Source organism: Bombina bombina, chromosome 1 (genome assembly GCF_027579735.1).
Source record: "Bombina bombina isolate aBomBom1 chromosome 1, aBomBom1.pri, whole genome shotgun sequence".
Lineage (NCBI taxonomy): Eukaryota > Metazoa > Chordata > Amphibia > Anura > Bombinatoridae > Bombina > Bombina bombina.
The window spans coordinates 1,593,800,469-1,593,820,682 of record NC_069499.1 but is presented as its reverse complement, the minus strand read 5'-3'; the positions used below and the strand labels follow the sequence as shown (position 1 = coordinate 1,593,820,682).

Below are 20,214 nucleotides of genomic sequence, written 5' to 3'. Positions count from 1 at the left end.
CTCACACTGTACCTTATCCCTTTACTAAATGTTATACAGGTTATTACATCTCACACTGTACCTCATCCCTTTACTAAATGTTATACAGGTTATTATATCTCACACTGTACCTTATCCCTTTACTAAATGTTATACAGGTTATTATATCTCACACTGTACCTTATCTCTTTACTAAATGTTATACAGGTTATTATATCTCACACTGTACCTTATCCCTTTACTAAATGTTATACAGGTTATTATATCTCACACTGTACCTCATCTCTTTACTAAATGTTATACAGGTTATTACATCTCACACTGTACCTCATCTCTTTACTAAATGTTATACAGGTTATTACATCTCACACTGTACCTTATCTCTTTACTAAATGTTATACAGGTTATTATATCTCACACTGTACCTTATCTCTTTACTAAATGTTATACAGGTTATTATATCTCACACTGTACCTTATCTCTTTACTAAATGTTATACAGGTTATTATATCTCACACTGTACCTCATCTCCTTACTAAATGTTATACAGGTTATTATATCTCACACTGTACCTCAGCCCTTTACTAAATGTTATACAGGTTATTATATCTCACACTGTACCTCATCTCTTTACTAAATGTTATACAGGTTATTATATCTCACACTGTACCTTATCCCTTTACTAAATGTTATACAGGTTATTACATCTCACACTGTACCTCATCTCTTTACTAAATGTTATACAGGTTATTATATCTCACACTGTACCTCATCTCTTTACTAAATGTTATACAGGTTATTATATCTCACACTGTACCTCATCTCTTTACTAAATGTTATACAGGTTATTATATCTCACACTGTACCTCATCTCTTTACTAAATGTTATACAGGTTATTATATCTCACACTGTACCTCATCTCTTTACTAAATGTTATACAGGTTATTATATCTCACACTGTACCTTATCCCTTTACTAAATGTTATACAGGTTATTATATCTCACACTGTACCTCATCTCTTTACTAAATGTTATACAGGTTATTACATCTCACACTGTACCTTATTTCTTTACTAAATGTTATACAGGTTATTATATCTCACACTGTACCTCATCTCTTTACTAAATGTTATACAGGTTATTACATCTCACACTGTACCTTATTTCTTTACTAAATGTTATACAGGTTATTATATCTCACACTGTACCTCATCTCTTTACTAAATGTTATACAGGTTATTATATCTCACACTGTACCTCATCTCTTTACTAAATGTTATACAGGTTATTATATCTCACACTGTACCTCATCTCTTTACTAAATGTTATACAGGTTATTATATCTCACACTGTACCTCATCTCTTTACTAAATGTTATACAGGTTATTATATCTCACACTGTACCTCAGCCCTTTACTAAATGTTATACAGGTTATTACATCTCACACTGTACCTTATCCCTTTACTAAATGTTATACAGGTTATTACATCTCACACTGTACCTCATCCCTTTACTAAATGTTATACAGGTTATTATATCTCACACTGTACCTCATCTCTTTACTAAATGTTATACAGGTTATTATATCTCACACTGTACCTTATCCCTTTACTAAATGTTATACAGGTTATTATATCTCACACTGTACCTTATCTCTTTACTAAATGTTATACAGGTTATTATATCTCACACTGTACCTCATCTCTTTACTAAATGTTATACAGGTTATTATATCTCACACTGTACCTCATCTCTTTACTAAATGTTATACAGGTTATTATATCTCACACTGTACCTAATCCCTTAACTAAATGTTATACAGGTTATTATATCTCACACTGTACCTCATCTCTTTACTAAATGTTATACAGGTTATTACATCTCACACTGTACCTTATCTCTTTACTAAATGTTATACAGGTTATTATATCTCACACTGTACCTCATCTCTTTACTAAATGTTATACAGGTTATATCTCACACTGTACCTTATCTCTTTACTAAATGTTATACAGGTTATTATATCTCACAATGTACCTCATCTCTTTACTAAATGTTATACAGGTTATTATATCTCACACTGTACCTCATCTCTTTACTAAATGTTATACAGGTTATTACATCTCACACTGTACCTCATCTCTTTACTAAATGTTATACAGGTTATTACATCTCACACTGTACCTCATCTCTTTACTAAATGTTATACAGGTTATTACATCTCACACTGTACCTCATCCCTTTACTAAATGTTATACAGGTTATTATATCTCACACTGTACCTCATCTCTTTACTAAATGTTATACAGGTTATTACATCTCACACTGTACCTCATCTCTTTACTAAATGTTATACAGGTTATTATATCTCACACTGTACCTCATCTCTTTACTAAATGTTATACAGGTTATTACATCTCACACTGTACCTTATCTCTTTACTAAATGTTACACAGGTTATTATATCTCACACTGTACCTCATCTCTTTACTAAATGTTATACAGGTTATTATATCTCACACTGTACCTCATCTCTTTACTAAATGTTATACAGGTTATTACATCTCACACTGTACCTTATCCCTTTACTAAATGTTATACAGGTTATTATATCTCACACTGTACCTCATCTCTTTACTAAATGTTATACAGGTTATTATATCTCACACTGTACCTCATCTCTTTACTAAATGTTATACAGGTTATTATATCTCACACTCTACCTTATCTCTTTACTAAATGTTATACAGGTTATTATATCTCACACTGTACCTTATCCCTTTACTAAATGTTATACAGGTTATTACATCTCACACTGTACCTTATCTCTTTACTAAATGTTATACAGGTTATTACATCTCACACTGTACCTCATCTCATTACTAAATGTTATACAGGTTATTACATCTCACACTGTACCTTATCTCTTTACTAAATGTTATACAGGTTATTATATCTCACACTGTACTTCATCCCTTTACTAAATGTTATACAGGTTATTACATCTCACACTGTACCTCATCTCTTTACTAAATGTTATACAGGTTATTATATCTCACACTGTACCTTATCTCTTTACTAAATGTTATACAGGTTATTATATCTCACACTGTACCTCATCTCTTTACTAAATGTTATACAGGTTATTATATCTCACACTCTACCTTATCTCTTTACTAAATGTTATACAGGTTATTATATCTCACACTGTACCTTATCCCTTTACTAAATGTTATACAGGTTATTATATCTCACACTGTACCTCATCTCCTTACTAAATGTTATACAGGTTATTACATCTCACACTGTACCTCATCTCTTTACTAAATGTTATACAGGTTATTACATCTCACACTGTACCTCATCTCTTTACTAAATGTTATACAGGTTATTATATCTCACACTGTACCTCATCTCTTTACTAAATGTTATACAGGTTATTATATCTCACACTGTACCTCATCCCTTTACTAAATGTTATACAGATTATTACATCTCACACTGTACCTCATCTCTTTACTAAATGTTATACAGGTTATTACATCTCACACTGTACCTCATCTCTTTACTAAATGTTATACAGGTTATTACATCTCACACTGTACTTCATCCCTTTACTAAATGTTATACAGGTTATTATATCTCACACTGTACCTCATCTCTTTACTAAATGTTATACAGGTTATTATATCTCACACTGTACCTCATCTCTTTACTAAATGTTATACAGGTTATTATATCTCACACTGTACCTCATCTCTTTACTAAATGTTATACAGGTTATTATATCTCACACTGTACCTCATCTCTTTACTAAATGTTATACAGGTTATTACATCTCACACTGTACCTTATCTCTTTACTAAATGTTATACAGGTTATTACATCTCACACTGTACCTCATCTCTTTACTAAATGTTATACAGGTTATTATATCTCACACTGTACCTCATCCCTTTACTAAATATTATACAGGTTATTACATCTCACACTGTACCTCATCTCTTTACTAAATGTTATACAGGTTATTACATCTCACACTGTACCTCATCTCTTTACTAAATGTTATACAGGTTATTATATCTCACACTGTACCTTATCTCTTTACTAAATATTATACAGGTTATTACATCTCACACTGTACCTCATCTCTTTACTAAATGTTATTAGAAGTTTACGTATAATCATTTTCAGTTAGCTGTTTTCTTGTATGACAGGTTAGTTAGCAGTTCATGTTTAATATTATTTTGTAGCTATTTCTTTGCTTTCCTGTAGTGACCACAGCCCCACTGTGGGGCTGTCACATCATTATAATTGTTCCTGCACAAAAACATTTAAAAATACATTAAAAAAAATGGTAAAATCATTTTAAATTGATGAATGATAGATATTGTAATGATGAACCATCACCTAGTGTTTTTTTCTACATTAATGAAACAGACTGTTTTATATTCCTTTGACTGTTCTCATTCTGGATACACAGAGAGCTCTATTCTTCTGCTGACTTATTTATAATAATAATAAAAATTCAATTTATTAGTAAAGCGGCGCACAAATCCGTTGTACTGGGTACAGAGATAAGGGTATACAGTGATAAGGGTTTGTGATACAATACGAAACATAACAGACTATATAGATCTAGTACAGAACGAAGAGGGCCTTGCACCAAAGAGCTTACAGTCTACAGGATTAGGGTGCAGAGACATAGAGTTTGTGGTTAGTTTGTCACATGAATTGTAGTTTTAGCAGCGAGTCGGACAGTTAAAGATTTATTTTGGTTAGGATAAAAACAAGGAGAGAATATGGTAAGCATCTTTGAATAGGTGGGTTTTCAAACAGCGCCTGACATGGTTGTATAAAGTCTACTGGAGTGGGGTAGAGAGTTCCAGAGGACCGGAGCAGCAGTTGAGAACCCTGGGTCTAGCCTTGTTAACATTGCTCGGATGTGTTGGGTAAAGATGTTATGTGTAATAATCGGATGTGCTGGGTGAAGATCTTATATGTAATAATCGGATGTGTTGGGTAAAGATGTTATGTGTAATGATCGGATGTGCTGGGTGAAGATCTTATGTGTAATAATCGGATGTGCTGGGTGAAGATCTTATATGTAATAATCGGATGTGCTGGGTGAAGATGTTATGTGTAATAATCGGATGTGTTGGGTGAAGATCTTATGTGTAATGATCGGATGTGCTGGGTGAAGATCTTATGTGTAATGATCGGATGTGCTGGGTGAAGATCTTATGTGTAATGATCGGATGTGCTGGGTGAAGATCTTATGTGTAATGATCGGATGTGCTGGGTGAAGATCTTATGTGTAATGATCGGATGTGCTGGGTGAAGATCTTATGTGTAATGATCGGATGTGCTGGGTGAAGATCTTATGTGTAATAATCGGATGTGTTGGGTGAAGATCTTATGTGTAATGATCGGATGTGCTGGGTGAAGATCTTATGTGTAATGATCGGATGTGCTGGGTGAAGATCTTATATGTAATGATCGGATGTGCTGGGTGAAGATCTTATGTGTAATGATCGGATGTGCTGGGTGAAGATCTTATGTGTAATGATCGGATGTGCTGGGTGAAGATCTTATGTGTAATGATCGGATGTGCTGGGTGAAGATCTTATGTGTAATGATCGGATGTGCTGGGTGAAGATCTTATGTGTAATGATCGGATGTGCTGGGTGAAGATCTTATGTGTAATGATCGGATGTGCTGGGTGAAGATCTTATGTGTAATGATCGGATGTGCTGGGTGAAGATCTTATGTGTAATGATCGGATGTGCTGGGTGAAGATCTTATGTGTAATGATCGGATGTGCTGGGTGAAGGTCTTATGTGTAATAATCGGATGTGTTGGGTGAAGATCTTATGTGTAATGATCGGATGTGCTGGGTGAAGATCTTATGTGTAATGATCGGATGTGCTGGGTGAAGATCTTATGTGTAATGATCGGATGTGCTGGGTGAAGATCTTATGTGTAATGATCGGATGTGCTGGGTGAAGATCTTATGTGTAATGATCGGATGTGTTGGGTGAAGGTCTTATGTGTAATAATCGGATGTGCTGGGTGAAGATCTTATATGTAATGAGATATCCCTGTGTAAGAATGCTGATAATCTAAAGTAATGTTATGGTTATGTATTTGTGTTTGGGGTTAGAGCGACTTCTAGGCTAAAAGGTTTATATTGCATTACAGCACTTTCATGCATCCAAGGGTTAAAAGGAGCCCTACATTCCCAGTGAGAACCCTAAGGGTTCCTTACTAAACTTTATCAGTTCTTCACTAAACCATGTTCTACTGTCCAGTCACCTAAAGACTCTGACATCTGTAGTATAATACAGTTCTCTATATTTGCTATATTGTTTTTTAATCCTCCAGGTTTTGTGGCACGTTCTGCTACTATAATTCTAATATTACGTCAATATGGGAACTTGTGTTCTTCACAATGTAACTTTTGTTTGTAGGTGAAATTCCAGACCTGTTTCCAGATGATGAAGTTGAGAATATAATTGGAAGTGTCAGAAACGAAGTGAAGAGTCAAGGCCTGATGGACACCCGGGAGAACTGCTGGAAGTTCTTCATAGACAGAGTTCGAAGACAACTAAAGGTATATATGCTGTATATGAGGTGACATGTCTCTGGGCTCATGGTCCTTGGGAGGCTGAGATGTTATTTGGGAATAATAGAGCACAAGCTAAATGCGTGGTTGGGTTTGTGCTTTTGTGTTAATTGTAGCTTCACTGTTATCAGAAGTGTTAGGCCACAGTGATGGACAGTGAGGCTTGGTTACACTGAGCATTGTGGGATGTGTGATGACCATATTCATTATATTGCAAGTTGACTCCTAAAACTAATTAGCTTACAGGGATATTATCAAACTTAAACTGTTATTCACCATAAAATGTCTGATGGCAGTGCACATCCTGTAACCCCTTCCCTGACTATTTCTAAGACGATATAAGTGTTTTGCTCTGTGACGCAATACTCTGTAGTTTGGAGCAGTAGGGTGAAACTGGTCTCAGAAGGGTCGTCTGTATGATACAGCACCACGACCTATAGGTAACTCCCTAGCGCTAGTAGAATGTGGGACCCCTATATGATTTAGTACTGATACTTTATCATACAAATCTACAGCTGAAACAAGTACAGTATAAACACTGCTCTTTGTGTAAATTAATTTAGTAATTTGTGGTTTTTTTTTTTTAACTGCTCCGACATGAAGCATAGTAATTGGCTGGTCAGTGCAAGCTCCCCCCCATCCCGACAGCTCAAGTCCCCCATCTAAAAACACAAGACTGGTGTCACCTAAGCAGAGGGCAAACTTTCCCTCTTTATGTCCGGAGCTGATAGACTGAGCTTTAAAGGGACAGTCTAGTCTAAAAATCCAGTTATCTTTCTCACTCCTGCACACCTAAACTTCACTGATACATTTATTATCCACTTCTCCCGTGTGACGTGTCTGTGTTCTGTTGGGGTAACAATGATAGTTTTAGTAAACGTGTATGCACTTATCCCGTTTTCTTTTTTTCAAATGATTTTTCTGATTGCTTTGTTTTTCTCCTGCTAAGCAGGACACGTCTAACCCTATAACTTCACCATCAGCTACCGTCCCGGTAAGCAGAACGGGAATGCAGATGGATTGTCCTGGCAAACTGACATTCCTACCACCTCCTAGTCCGGTCATCCCCAAGTTGACCCGCCAAAGGGTCAAGCCCGGTTTGCCGGAGTGTCCCACCATGAGGGGGCCATGTGACAGACCCCTCTGTCAACCTCCCTACGGATTATGGATTTGGGCATTATGTTAAGTCACCCTGTGCCCATTATAGGTACAGGGTGCAAATCCAACAGTACTGGAGGGGTTAACTTCAGTTTTGAGTAACTGTTAGTTTTGAGACAGTTGTTGTTAGCAGTTGTAGTTGTTGCACTAGTTTTAAGCAGTGGCTAGAAGCAAAATAAATAGCTGATTTAGACTTAAACTTGGACTGAATTATTTAGACGACATTTTTAAGATGAGGATGTCTCTGCCTAACTAAAAGATATTGCGGATCCTACTGCCTCTCCGCTACAGTAACTATGTAGATATGCTTCACTTGATTGGTTCATTAGCTGTATCCTTCTCAATAGCAGCAATGCGCTGTGTAACTTTACAGATGAAGAACATATTGATGAAGTGACTTTTGCTTAGAAATCACAATGCTCTACTGAAACATTTTCTAAACTGTTCCTTTTAAATAACTTTTAAAGAAAGTGACTTAGTTTAGAGTTTTCAGATTGCATTTTATTTCCCAGCCATATTTGTTTTATCTCTGTTTTCATGCACAGAACAACACCTCATCTTAAAAATAAATGAGTACCCCATACAACCTAATTTATAGAGCAGCCCCGTTATAATCCAGTTGTACAAAACAAGCAGTAAACTAAACATGCAGTAGCACCGCTTAGCAAATAAAGCCCCCTTTCTGTTGTTGTAACGATGAGGAATTAAACATAATAATTATATGCTGTATCTTTTTAAACTGATTTGTTTTTTGAGAGAGAAATTAAACCATTGTGAGTTTGTTCCTAAAGTAGCGTATGTGTCTCAGTGAGAATATCCCAGTAAATAACTGGGCTCCGTTATAATAAGCAAGCGGGCCCCAGCAGATGGTGGCTGCACATTAGAATGAAGAGATAGCAATGGTATGTGATTACACAGTCAATACATTCTAAAAAGAGAAATCTGATTAAACAACTGTAAAACTGCACAAAAGCCAAAAACACATTGATTAGCTCATTCAGCTACAGAGAAAAAGCCCCTATACAAGGAATCCCTAGTGCTGAATGCAAACTGTTTATCAGCCGCACTTATTTTACAGAATACCCAGGAATGCCCTGACTCTGGGGCTGACTAAGGAATTTATAAACAGCTGGGCGAGGGGAGACACATCTGCACACAGAACTTTACAGTTCAGATGAAAATAAAAACTCATGGCTTAACGCCTTGTTTGCCAGGCAGGATGTATAACCTCTCCCTGTGTCGCTTGTTGTCTAGTGGGGGTGAATGACCTCTCTCCGTGTCTCTGGTTGTCCAGTGGGGGATGCATGACCTCTCTCTATGTCTCTGGTTGTCTAGTGGGGGTACATGACCTCTCCCTGTGTCGCTTGTTGTCTAGTGGGGGTGAATAACCTCTCCCTGTGTCTCTGGTTGTCTAGTGGGGGTGAATGACCTCTCTCTGTGTCTCTGGTTGTCCAGTGGGGGATGCATGACCTCTCTCTATGTCTCTGGTTGTCTAGTGGGGGTACATGACCTCTCCCTGTGTCTCTGCTTGTCTAGTGGGGGTGCAGGATCTCTCCCTGTGTCTCTTGTTGTCCAAAGGTGGTGCATGACCTCTACCTGTGTCTCTTGTTGTCTAGTGGGGGTGACCTCTCCCTGTGTCTCTTGTTGTCGAGTGGGGTGCATGACTTCTCCCTGTATCCCTGGTTGTCTAGTGGGGGTGCATGATCTCTACCTGTGTCTTTTGTCCAATGGTGGTGCATGACCTTTCCCTGTGTCTCTGGTTGTCTAGTGGAGGTACATGATCTCTCTATGTGTCTCTTGTTGTCCAGTGGTGGTGCATGAACTCTCCCCATGTCTCTGGTTGTCTAGTTGGGGTACATGACTTCTCCCTGTGTCTCTAGTTGTCAAGTGGGGGGTGCAATCTCTCCCTTTGTCTCTTGTTGTCTAGTAGGGCTACATGACCTCTCCCTGTGTCTCTGGTTGTCTAGTGGGGGTTCATGACCTCTCCCTGTGTCTCTTGTTGTCTAGTGGGGGTACATGACCTCTCTCTTTGTCCCTTGTTGTCTAGTGAGGGTGCATGACCTATCCCTGTGTCTCTGGTTGTCTAGTGGGGGTAGATGACCTCTCCCCGTGTCTCTTGTTGTCTAGTGGGGGTACATGACCTCTCTCTGTGTCCCTTGTTGTCTAGTGGGGGTGCATGACCTATCCCTGTGTCTTTGGTTGTCTAGTAGGGGTACATGACCTCTCCCTGTGTCACTTGTTGTCTAGTGGGGGTGACCTCTCCCTGTGTCTCTTGTTGTTGAGTGGGGTGCATGACCTCTCCCTGTATCCCTGGTTGTCTAGTGGGGGTGCATGATCTCTACCTGTGTCTCTTGTCCAATGGCGGTGCATGACCTCTCCCTGTGTACCTGGTTGTCTAGTGGTGGTGCATGACCTCTCCCTGTGTACCTGGTTGTCTAGTGGTGGTGCATGACCTCTCCCTGTGTTTCTGGTTGTCTAGTGGGGGTGCATGACCTCTCCCTGCGTCTCTGGTTGTCTAGTGGTGGTGTATGACCTCTACCTGTGTCTCTTGTTGTCCAATGGTGGTGCATGACCTCTCCCTGTGTTCCTTTTTGTTCAGTGGGGGTGCATGACTTCTATCTGTGTCCCTGGTTGTCTAGTAGGGGTGCATGACCTCTACCTGTGTCTCTTGTTGTCCAATGGTGGTGCATGACCTCTGTCTGTGTCTCTTGTTGTCCAATGGTGGTGCATGATCTCTCCCTGTGTCTTTTTTTGTTGAGGGGGGGTATGACCTCTCCCTGTGTCTCTTGTTGTCTAGTGGGGGTGACCTCTCCCTGTGTCTCTTGTTGTTGAGTGGGGTGCATGACCTCTCCCTGTGCCTCTTGTTGTCGAGTGAGGGTGCAGGAACTCTCCCTGTGTCTCTTGTTGTCTAGTGGGGGTGCATGACCTTTTCCTGGGTCCCTGGTTGTCTAGTGGGAGCTCATGACCTCTCCCTGTGTCTCTGGTTGTCTAGTGGGGGTGCAGGACCTCTTCCTGTGTCTCTAGTTGTCTGGTGGGGGTGCATGACCTTTCCCTGTGTTCTGCTTGTCTAGTGGGGGGTGCAGTATTTATACCTGTGTCTCTGGTTGTCTAGTGGGGGTGCAGGATCTCTCCCTGTGTTTCTTGTTGTCTAGTGGGGGTGCATGATCTCTACCTGTGTCTCTTGTCCAATGGTGGTCCATGACCTCTCCCTGTGTCTCTGGTTGTGTAGTGGGGGTACATCAGCTCTCCCTGAATCCCTGGTTGTCTAGTGGGGGTGCATGACCTCTCCCTGTGTCTCTGGTTGTCTAGTGGGGGTGCATGACCTCTCCCTGTGTCTCTGGTTGTCTAGTGGTGGTGCATGACCTCTCTATGTGTCTTTTGTTGTCCAATGGCGGTGCATGACCTCTCCCTGTGCACCTGGTTGTCTAGTGGTGATGCATGACCTCTCCCTGTGTCTCTGGTTGTCTAGTGGGGGTGCATGACCTCTTCCTGTGTCTCTGGTTGTCTAGTGGTGGTGCATGACTTCTCCCTGTGTCTCTGGTTGTCTAGTTGGGGTACATGACTTCTCCCTGTGTCTCTGGTTGTCAAGTGGGGGTGCATGATCTCTCCCTTTGTCTCTTGTTGTCTAGTATGGCTACATGACCTCTCCCTGTGTCTATTGTTGTCTAGTGGGGGTACATGACCTCTCCCTGTGTCCCTGGTTGTCTAGTGGGGGTACATGACCTCTCCCTGTGTCCCTGGTTGTCTAGTGGGGGTGCATGACCTCTCCCTGTGTCTCTGGTTGTCTAGTAAGGATAGATGATCTCTCTCTGTGTCTCTGGTTGTCTAGTGGGGGTACATGATCTCTTCCCGTGTCCCTGGTTGTCTACTGGTGGTGCATGACCGTTCCATGTATCTCTTGTTGTCCAATGGTGGTGCATGGCCTCTCCCTGTGTCCCTGGTTGTCTAGTGGTGGTGCATGATATCTTCCTGTGTCTCTTGTTGTCCAATGGTGGTGCATGACCTCTCTCTGTGTCTATTGTTGTCCACTGGTGGTGCATGACCTCTCTCTGTGTCTATTGTTGTCCACTGGTGGTGCATGACCTCTCTCTGTGTGTTTTGTTGTTGAGGGGGGCAGGACCTCTCCCTGTGTCTCTTGTTGTCTAGTGGGGGTAACCTCTTCCTGTGTCTATTGTTGTCTAGTGGGGGTGAATTACCTCTCCCTGTGTCTCTGGTTTTCTAGTGGGGGTGCATGACCTTTTCCTGGGTCCCTGGTTGTCTAGTGGGAGCTCATGACCTTTCCCTGTATCTCTTGTTGTCTAGTTGGGGTGCAGAACCTCTTCCTGTGTCTCTAGTTGTCTGGTGGGGATGCATGACCTTTCCTTGTGCCTCTGGTTGTCCAGTGGGGGTGCAGTATTTCTACCTGTGTCTCTGGTTGTCTAGTGGGGGTGCAGGATCTCTCCCTGTGTCTCTGGTTGTTTAGTGGGGTGCGGGATCTCTTCCTGTGTCTCTTGTTGTCTAGTGGGGGTACATGACCTCTCCCTGTGTCTCTGGTTGTCTAGTGGGGGTGCATGACCTCTCCTTGTGTCTGTTGTCTAGTGGGGGTACATGACCTCTCCCTGTGTCTCTGGTTGTCTAGTGGGTGTTTATGACCTATCCTTGTGTCTGTTGTCTAGTGGGGGTACATGACTTCTCCCTGTGTCTCTGGTTGTCTAGTAGGGGTACATGACTTCTCCCTGTGTCTCTGGTTGTCTAGTGGGGGTGCATGATCTCTCCCTTTGCCTCTTGTTGTCTAGTGGGGCTACATGACCTCTCCCTGTGTCTCTTGTTGTCTAGTGGCGGTACATGACCTCTCCCTGTGTCTCTTGTGGTCTAGTGGGGGTACATGACCTCTCCCTGTGTACTTGATTGTTTTGTGTGGGTACATGACCTCTCCCTGTGTCTCTAGTTGTCTAGTAGGGGTACATGACCTCTCCCTGTGTCTCTTGTGGTCTAGTGGGGGTACATGACCTCTCCCTGTGTCTCTAGTTGTCTCGTGGGGGTACATGACCTCTCCCTGTGTCTCTTGTTGTATAGTGGGGGTACATGACCTCTCCCTTTGTCCCTTGTTGTCTAGTTGGTGTACATGACCTCTCCCTGTGTCCCTTGTTGTCTAGTGGGGTGCATGACCTCTCCCTGTGTCTCTGGTTGTCTAGTGGGGGTACATGATCTCTCTCTGTGTCTCTGGGTGTCTAGTGGGGGTGCAGAACCTCTCCCTGTGTCTCTGGTTGTCTAGTGGTAGTACTTGACTTCTCCTTGTGTCTCTGGTTGTCTAGTGGGGGTGCATGATCTCTCCCTTTTCCTCTTGTTGTCTAGTGGGGCTACATGACCTCTCCCTGTGTCTCTTGTTGTCTAGTGGGGGTACATGACCTCTCCCTGTGTCTCTTGTGGTCTAGTGGGGGTACATGACCTCTCCCTGTGTACTTGATTGTTTTGTGGGGGTACATGACCTCTCCCTGTGTCTCTAGTTGTCTAGTAGGGGTACATGACCTCTCCCTGTGTTTCTTGTGGTCTAGTGGGGGTACATGACCTCTCCCTGTGTACTTGATTGTTTTGTGGGGGAACATGACCTCTCCCTGTGTCTCTAGTTGTCTAGCAGGGGTACATGACCTCTCCCTGTGTCTCTTGTTGTATAGTGGGGGTACATGACCTCCCCCTTTGTCCCTTGTTGTCTAGTGGGGGTGCATGACCTCTCCCTGTGTCTCTGGTTGTCTAGTGGGGGTACATGACCTCTCCCTGTGTCTCTCGTTGTCTAGTGGGGGTTAATGCCCTCTCCCTATGTCTCTGGTTGCTTAGTGGGGTGCAGGATCTCTCCCTGTGTCTCTTATTGTCTAGTGGGTGCATGACCTCTCCCTGTGTCTCTGGTTATCTAGTGTGGGTGCATGACTTCTCCCTGTGTCTCTTGTTGTCTAGTCGGGGTGCATGACATCTCCCTGTGTCTCTGGTTGTCTAGTGGAGGTGCATGACCTCTCCCTGTGTCTCTTGTTGTCTAGTGGTGATGCATGACCTATCCCTGTGTCTCTTGTTGTCTAGTGGTGGTGCATGACCTATCCCTGTGTCTCTGGTTGTCTAGTGGGGCTACATGACTTCTCCCTGTGTCTCTTGTTGTCTAGTGGGGGTACATAACCTCTCCCTGTGTACTTGATTGTCTAGTGGGGGTACATGACCTCTCCCTGTGTACTTGATTGTCTAGTGGGGGTTAATGACCTCTCCCTGTGTCCCTGGTTGTCTAGTGGGGGTGCATGACCTCTCCCTGTGTCTCTGGTTGTCTAGTGAGTGTACATGATCTCTCTCTGTGTCTCTGGTTGTCTAGTGGGGGTTCATGATCTCTCTCTTTGTCTTTGGTTGTCTAGTGAGGGTACATGACCCCTCCCTTTGTCCCTGGTTGTCTAGTGGGGGGGCATAATCTCTCTCTGTGTCTCTGGTTGTCTAGTTGGGGGTACATGACCTCTCCCTGTGTACTTGATTGTCTAGTGGGGGTTAATGACCTCACCCTGTGCCCCTGACATTTGTTATAGCTCCTACATATTAAACAACAGATAATACAGCCTGAAAAATAAATTACATCAGTAATTGTATAAAAAAGAAACAAATGGGTTAAACTTCTTAGAACAGGAAAACATTTTTGATATCGAATGAATCTTTCTGAATAAAACTAAATGACATGAAAATTACACTCCACTCATGGCTCATCCGATGTTCTTCACATAAAAGGGGCAATTTAGACTTTCTGGTTTTTGTTTTACCTCAGGATGGATTTGACCTGGCCTTTCCCACCATTACATTAATTCAGATATATTTACTGGTCTATTCTGTTAATTATCCATTGACATTTAAAGCTCTTTGTGCAAATACTCATGACATTTAACTATAACTGATGCATCCCGGTTTACCTGGCTGAGCAGCATATTAGCAGGCCTGGAAATAAGGAAGAACACAAAAATATAATAATACATAATGATTGTCTGGTTACATGTTGTAATAACTAATGTAGAATTATCTGTTCAGCGTATGTTTCTTTCACCAGTTCTCTCCAATGCTCTGCATATCTGCTTCTTAGGCTCCTAAACCCTTCTGTAGAACACCTGACATAGAGGCATTACACTGTCTATATCATTAGTCAATCATTACACTGTCTATATCATTAGTCAATCATTACACTGTCTATATCATTAGTCAATCATTACACTTTCTATATCATTAGTCAATCATTACACTGTCTAAATAATTAGTCAATCATTACACTGTCTATATCATTAGTCAATCATTACACTGTCTAAATCATTAGTCAATCATTACACTGTCTATATCATTAGTCAATCATTACACTGTCTATATCATTAGTCAATCATTACACTGTCTATATCATTAGTCAATCATTACACTGTCTAAATCATTAGTCAATCATTACACTGTCTATATCATTAGTCAATCATTACACTGTCTAAATAATTAGTCATTAGTCAATCATTACACTGTCTAAATCATTAGTCAATCATTACATTGTCTAAATCATTAGTCAATCATTACACTGTCTAAATCATTAGTCATTAGTCAATCATTAGACTGTCTAAATCATTAGTCAATCATTACACTGTCTATATCATTAGTCATTAGTCAATCATTACACTGTCTATATCATTAGTCAATCATTACACTGTCTAAATCATTAGTCAATCATTACACTGTCTAAATAATTAGTCATTAGTCAATCATTACATTGTCTAAATCATTAGTCAATCATTACACTGTCTAAATCATTAGTCATTAGTCAATCATTAGACTGTCTAAATCATTAGTCAATAATTACACTGTCTATATCATTAGTCATTAGTCAATCATTACACTGTCTATATCATTAGTCAATCATTACACTGTCTAAATCATTAGTCAATCATTACACTGTCTATATCATTAGTCAATCATTACACTGTCTATATCATTAGTCAATCATTAGACTGTCTAAATCATTAGTCAATCATTACACTGTCTAAATCATTATTCATAAGTCAATCATTACACTGTCTATATCATTAGTCAATCATTACACTGTCTATATCATTAGTCAATCATTACACTGTCTATATCATTAGTCAATCATTACACTGTCTATATCATTAGTCAATCATTACACTGTCTATATCATTAGTCAATCATTACACTGTCTATATCATTAGTCAATCATTACACTGTCTATATCATTAGTCAATCATTAGAATGTCTAAATCATTAGTCAATCATTACACTGTCTAAATAATTAGTCATTAGTCAATCATTACACTGTCTATATCATTAGTCAATCATTACACTGTCTAAATAATTAGTCATTAGTCAATCATTACACTGTCTATATCATTAGTCAATCATTACACTGTCTATATCATTAGTCATTAGTCAATCATTACACTGTCTAAATCATTAGTCAATCATTAGAATGTCTAAATCATTAGTCAATCATTACACTGTCTAAATAATTAGTCATTAGTCAATCATTACACTGTCTAAATCATTAGTCAATCATTACACTGTCTAAATCATTAGTCAATCATTACACTGTCTAAATCATTAGTCATTAGTCAATCATTACACTGTCTAAATCATTAGTCATTAGTCAATCATTACACTGTCTAAATCATTAGTCATTAGTCAATCATTACACTGTCTAAATCATTAGTCAATCATTACACTGTCTAAATCATTAGTCATTAGTCAATCATTACACTGTCTAAATCATTAGTCATTAGTCAATCATTACACTGTCTAAATCATTAGTCAATCATTACACTGTCTAAATCATTAGTCAATCATTACACTGTCTATATCATTAGTCATTAGTCAATCATTACACTGTCTAAATCATTAGTCAATCATTAGAATGTCTAAATCATTAGTCAATCATTACACTGTCTAAATAATTAGTCATTAGTCAATCATTACACTGTCTAAATCATTAGTCAATCATTACACTGTCTAAATCATTAGTCAATCATTACACTGTCTAAATCATTAGTCAATCATTACACTGTCTATATCATTAGTCAATCATTACACTGTCTAAATCATTAGTCAATCATTACACTGTCTAAATCATTAGTCAATCATTACACTGTCTAAATCATTAGTCAATCATTACACTGTCTAAATCATTAGTCACTGTCTATATCATTAGTCAATCATTACACTGTCTAAATCATTAGTCAATCATTAGACTGTCTAAATCATTAGTCAATCATTACACTGTCTAAATCATTAGTCAATCATTACACTGTCTAAATCATTAGTCAATCATTACACTGTCTAAATCATTAGTCAATCATTACACTGTCTAAATCATTAGTCAAACATTACACTGTCTAAATCATTAGTCAATCATTGCACTGTCTAAATCATTAGTCATTAGTCAATCATTACACTGTCTATATCATTAGTCAATCATTACACTGTCTATATCATTAGTCAATCATTACACTGTCTATATCATTAGTCATTAGTCAATCATTACACTGTCTATATCATTAGTCATTAGTCAATCATTACACTGTCTATATCATTAGTCAATCATTACACTGTCTAAATAATTAGTCATTTGTCAATCATTACACTGTCTATATCATTAGTCAATCATTACACTGTCTATATCATTAGTCAATCATTACACTGTCTAAATAATTAGTCAATCATTACACTGTCTAAATCATTAGTCATTAGTCAATCATTACACTGTCTATATCATTAGTCAATCATTACACTGTCTATATCATTAGTCAATCATTACACTATCTAAATCATTAGTCAATCATTACACTGTCTAAATCATTAGTCAATCATTAGACTGTCTAAATCATTAGTCATTAGTCAATCATTACACTGTCTATATCATTAGTCAATCATTACACTGTCTATATCATTAGTCAATCATTACACTGTCTAAATCATTAGTCAATCATTACACTGTCTAAATCATTAGTCAATCATTAGACTGTCTATATCATTAGTCATTAGTCAATCATTACACTGTCTAAATCATTAGTCAATCATTGCACTGTCTATATCATTAGTCAATCATTACACTGTCTAAATCATTAGTCAATCATTAGACTGTCTAAATCATTAGTCAATCATTACACTGTCTAAATCATTAGTCAATCATTACACTGTCTAAATCCTTAGTCAATCATTACACTGTCTAAATCCTTAGTCAATCATTACACTGTCTAAATCCTTAGTCAATCATTACACTGTCTATATCATTAGTCAATCATTACACTGTCTATATCATTAGTCAATCATTACACTGTCTATATCATTAGTCAATCATTACACTGTCTATATCATTAGTCATTAGTCAATCATTACACTGTCTATATCATTAGTCATTAGTCAATCATTACACTGTCTAAATCATTAGTCAATCATTACACTGTCTAAATCATTAGTCAATCATTAGACTGTCTATATCATTAGTCATTAGTCAATCATTACACTGTCTATATCATTAGTCATTAGTCAATCATTACACTGTCTAAATCATTAGTCAATCATTACACTGTCTAAATCATTAGTCAATCATTAGACTGTCTAAATCATTAGTCAATCATTACACTGTCTAAATCATTAGTCAATCATTACACTGTCTAAATCATTAGTCAATCATTACACTGTCTAAATCATTAGTCAATCATTGCACTGTCTAAATCATTAGTCATTAGTCAATCATTACACTGTCTATATAATTAGTCAATCATTGCACTGTCTATATCATTAGTCAATCATTACACTGTCTATATCATTAGTCATTAGTCAATCATTACACTGTCTATATCATTAGTCATTAGTCAATCATTACACTGTCTATATCATTAGTCAATCATTACACTGTCTAAATAATTAGTCATTTGTCCATCATTACACTGTCTATATCATTAGTCAATCATTACACTGTCTAAATAATTAGTCAATCATTACACTGTCTAAATCATTAGTCATTAGTCAATCATTACACTGTCTATATCATTAGTCAATCATTACTCTGTCTATATCATTAGTCAATCATTACACTGTCTATATCATTAGTCATTAGTCAATCATTACACTGTCTATATCATTAGTCAATCATTACACTGTCTAAATAATTAGTCATTTGTCCATCATTACACTGTCTATATCATTAGTCAATCATTACACTGTCTAAATAATTAGTCAATCATTACACTGTCTAAATCATTAGTCATTAGTCAATCATTACACTGTCTATATCATTAGTCAATCATTACTCTGTCTATATCATTAGTCAATCATTACACTGTCTAAATCATTAGTCAATCATTACACTGTCTAAATCATTAGTCAATCATTAGACTGTCTATATCATTAGTCATTAGTCAATCATTACACTGTCTAAATCATTAGTCAATCATTGCACTGTCTATATCATTAGTCAATCATTACACTGTCTAAATCATTATGCATAAGTCAATCATTACACTGTCTATATCATTAGTCAATCATTACACTGTCTATATCATTAGTCAATCATTACACTGTCTATATCATTAGTCAATCATTACACTGTCTATATCATTAGTCAATCATTACACTGTCTAAATAATTAGTCATTAGTCAATCATTACACTGTCTATATCATTAGTCAATCATTACACTGTCTATATCATTAGTCAATCATTACACTGTCTATATCATTAGTCAATCATTACACTGTCTATATCATTAGTCAATCATTACACTGTCTATATCATTAGTCAATCATTACACTGTCTATATCATTAGTCATTAGTCAATCATTACACTGTCTATATCATTAGTCAATCATTACACTGTCTATATCATTAGTCATTAGTCAATCATTACACTGTCTATATCATTAGTCAATCATTAGAATGTCTAAATCATTAGTCAATCATTACACTGTCTAAATAATTAGTCATTAGTCAATCATTACACTGTTATATCATTAGTCAATCATTACACTGTCTAAATAATTAGTCATTAGTCAATCATTACACTGTCTATATCATTAGTCAATCATTACACTGTCTATATCATTAGTCATTAGTCAATCATTACACTGTCTATATCATTAGTCAATCATTACACTGTCTATATCATTAGTCAATCATTACACTGTCTATATCATTAGTCATTAGTCAATCATTACACTGTCTATATCATAGTAGATAAGGTTGAAAAAAGACTGAAGTCCATCGAGTTCAACCTATACAAATCTAAAATACTTACAAAAAGCTCCAGTTAAGCTTAAATAACCCCATTAAAATGTGACCCATTTAATACTAGCAATCATATCCATGAATTTTGTTTATATACAGAAATTTATCCAGACTATTTTTAAATGTATCTATGGTATTGGCATTCACTACCTCCTTTGGTAATGAGTTCCACAATTTTATTGCTCTT

The 20,214-nt window shown here is 38.1% G+C and overlaps 1 protein-coding gene across 1 annotated transcript in view; it reads left to right on the top strand.

Moving 5' to 3' along the window:
- DNAH9 (dynein axonemal heavy chain 9) overlaps nt 1-20,214 on the top strand; it is a 739,144-nt gene that overhangs the window by 354,359 nt on the left and 364,571 nt on the right. Inside the window, exon 45 of the mRNA XM_053688948.1 lies at nt 6,452-6,594. Within this exon, the coding sequence (XP_053544923.1) occupies nt 6,452-6,594 (143 nt within the window). The remainder of the gene's footprint in view (nt 1-6,451; nt 6,595-20,214) is intronic.